The sequence below is a fragment of the Atta cephalotes genome (genome assembly GCF_000143395.1).
Source record: "Atta cephalotes unplaced genomic scaffold scaffold00074, whole genome shotgun sequence".
In the NCBI taxonomy this organism is placed as follows: domain Eukaryota; kingdom Metazoa; phylum Arthropoda; class Insecta; order Hymenoptera; family Formicidae; genus Atta; species Atta cephalotes.
In genome coordinates this window covers 474,149-477,021 of record NW_012130138.1, presented here as the reverse complement: position 1 = coordinate 477,021, position 2,873 = coordinate 474,149, and the positions used below count along the sequence as shown (strand labels likewise).

The following is a 2,873-nucleotide window of genomic DNA, read 5'->3' as shown; positions in this document are numbered from 1 at the left end:
ATATATATATATATACACTATATATACTATATGTTTTTATTATAATTATTGTACCATAAAATTCTTCTCTTCTCTAAATATCGTAATATTAAAATCGTAATATTAACAATTGCATACATATAAATAAAATTGTACTAAGCGAAGAAAAAATAAAATGCAATTTATATTTACCATAATTTTATTTTAAGATCTGTACTTTAGCATAATTTACCTGAATTATCAAAAATATGTAAAAATATGCATACGCATTTTATATACATATGAATAGTTATTGAGTTTTAAGACTAAAGAATAAAACATAAATATAAAAAGTTATTAAATTCTAAGAATAAAGAATACCTATATATATTTTAACATCATATGAAAACATGTTTGTTTTGAGATGTGCCTATATAAATTTATGCCGTTCGTTTTTCTTTTTTCCTATCTTATCTTTGAGATGAGTGTTATTTATAGTTATATGGAGTGTAGTTAAATTTCAATACAAATCAAAATATATTTATACAATATTTAATGCAATACTGACTTGCATAATGTACATTTGTCATTATCAGTTTTACTATCTATTATTATCACGTTCTGCTAGTAAACATTGCAAACTAATAAAGGTGCATCACAACAAAAATTGGAAAATAAAAATAATCTGAATATATATGTAACACACATAACACAATAACTTCTTGTAAAAAATATCAGATTATCTTTACAAAAATTGATAGATATGATTTATTGTGAAAAACACACAGAAATCTTCTAATAATATGCTTTGACATCAAATTATCATGTTATCATGAGTGAGTTGTTAATTCAACAGTCGTGAACATTATTGGCATTTACCTTCTGCATCGCCATTCTTGACTAATGAAATATTGCTGACGTTGTTGATGAAGCTCTAGGTTTTGCCCAGAAATATAGAAAACTTCCGAATAGTCCGAATCACAACAAAAGCCTAGACTATCAGATGATACGATAAATAAGAGAAATTTTATATACAAAATTTATCACACCTTAAATGTATGATTCATCATTCTGCGTATGGATGATAATGACACATTAATCTGTTAAATAATGGTATTATGCAAATGAATATTACATGAAATTTTTTATCAAAAAATTTAAATGAATTCTGTAAGATTGTGGACATGAAAAAAAAGGTAATAGCGATGCACATACCTATGTGCATCCAACGTTTACAAATTCCTAATACAAAAGGTTGTACTCTTAGCGATAACAATAATTAAATAAAAAAAAGAAAAAATATTGATTTTAATAGGCACAACTCATATACTCCCTAAACTATTGCTTTTTTAAAAATTATGTATAATAATGTGATTGATGTGTTTCATAAAAAATATCGCTATACAATAATCTTGGTTTGCATTTCTCACAGAGAGAGATAAAGGCCAATTTCACATCTACACATATACATTCAAATATTGATTTAAATTTAACGTATACGTTTAAAGACTACTCAAGCAGAACAACAAGTCGTTATGATATCAAAATAATGTCAAAATAACTCCAAAATAATCATTAAAAATCATTTCCGATATTTTAATGTCATTTTGACGTTATCGATTTATTGTTCTGCTTGAATATAAGCTATCATTGTTTCAAAAGATCTTGAAGATCCATGATATCGCGATTTTACAAAAACCAGATTATTCATTATATGCATCTATCCTCATAAGTTTTCGACAAGCAAACCGCTAAATTGAGAAAAGTAAAAACTATAGTTTAAGTTCTTAGAAACGTAAGTACCAACTATAGAGAAATCTATCGTTAAGACTACCCTTTTTACAGATGATAGAGCACATGCAAAAGGCTTGTGGAAAGAAATCACTTACACTGATGGAGGCAAAGATGTGCACCTTCCTTTAATGAATTGTACTGCTCTTCTGTGAAAAAAAAACGAGAACTTTATCATTTCGCGGCATGTTTCTGTTGTATTCTCTGCTTATCTTATCATAGCAATATGATTTTATTCTTGGAGCAATGTTATCAATTCATCTAATGTTAATTAATATACGAAAAAATGATACAAATTTTCTTTGTGTCTAAGTATCACTCGAATTAATAATGCCTTGAGATTTTTAAGTTTGAGAATTCTAGAAAAGTTCATCAATGCCGTTAAGCCCAATCTAAAATGTGCTTTTTGTTTCCTGTTTCTTACTTCTTATCATTTGCTTGTTTTTCCTTTTTGCGTTTTATGACAATCATGTTTCTCGTCTCTTCTGAAGTTCGTCAACTTTTATCTCGGGCAATAGAAAACGAAGAAATAAGATAAAAAGTGAGAAACAGGAAGGCAAAAAGCACGTTGTAAATTAGACCTTCTGAGTTGATGATCTAAGATCTTCTAATGGCATTCGTTATATTTAATCAACAGATGAGAGATATCGATATTGTTATTTAAATATTCTATCTCTAATAATCACACATAAGCCTGCCTGTTCTCACTAACGTCTTCTTCTTGAGCTATTCAGCATGACTGTGCTAATCATCACTCACAACTGTAGTTTGCAAAAAGTCAAGAGTATAAACATATCCAGAGCAAAGAGCTGGAAGCGTTATCTATTACGCGAAACTACAGCGAGCCAAGATCCTTTGTAAGGCTTCCTTCTGACATATTAACAGTATTATACATATAATTGACCATGAAAGTATTGATCATTGTTCCCTCTGTCTTGTTGCACCACTCAATTGACTTTCCATTTCCCGTGTACTAAGCTCACACGTGTCGAGACTGCGATAGTTACATCGGAGTTGGAAAATAGCGACGAGCGATAAACAGTCTGCGGTTTGAGAAACCTTGCAAAACGATCACGTGGGGGAATTATCATTTCAAGGCGTTACATTCGAAAATTGAGATACTT

General features: G+C 29.2%; 1 protein-coding gene across 1 annotated transcript in view; it reads right to left on the bottom strand.

Annotated features, from left to right (window-relative positions):
* Positions 1 to 852, bottom strand: part of LOC105624166 (epsin-2) — a 6,533-nt gene extending 5,681 nt beyond the window's left edge. The window contains exon 1 of the mRNA XM_012205526.1: positions 838 to 852. Coding sequence (XP_012060916.1) covers positions 838 to 852 — 15 coding nt within the window. The remainder of the gene's footprint in view (positions 1 to 837) is intronic.
* Positions 853 to 2,873: the final 2,021 nt, after the last annotated feature.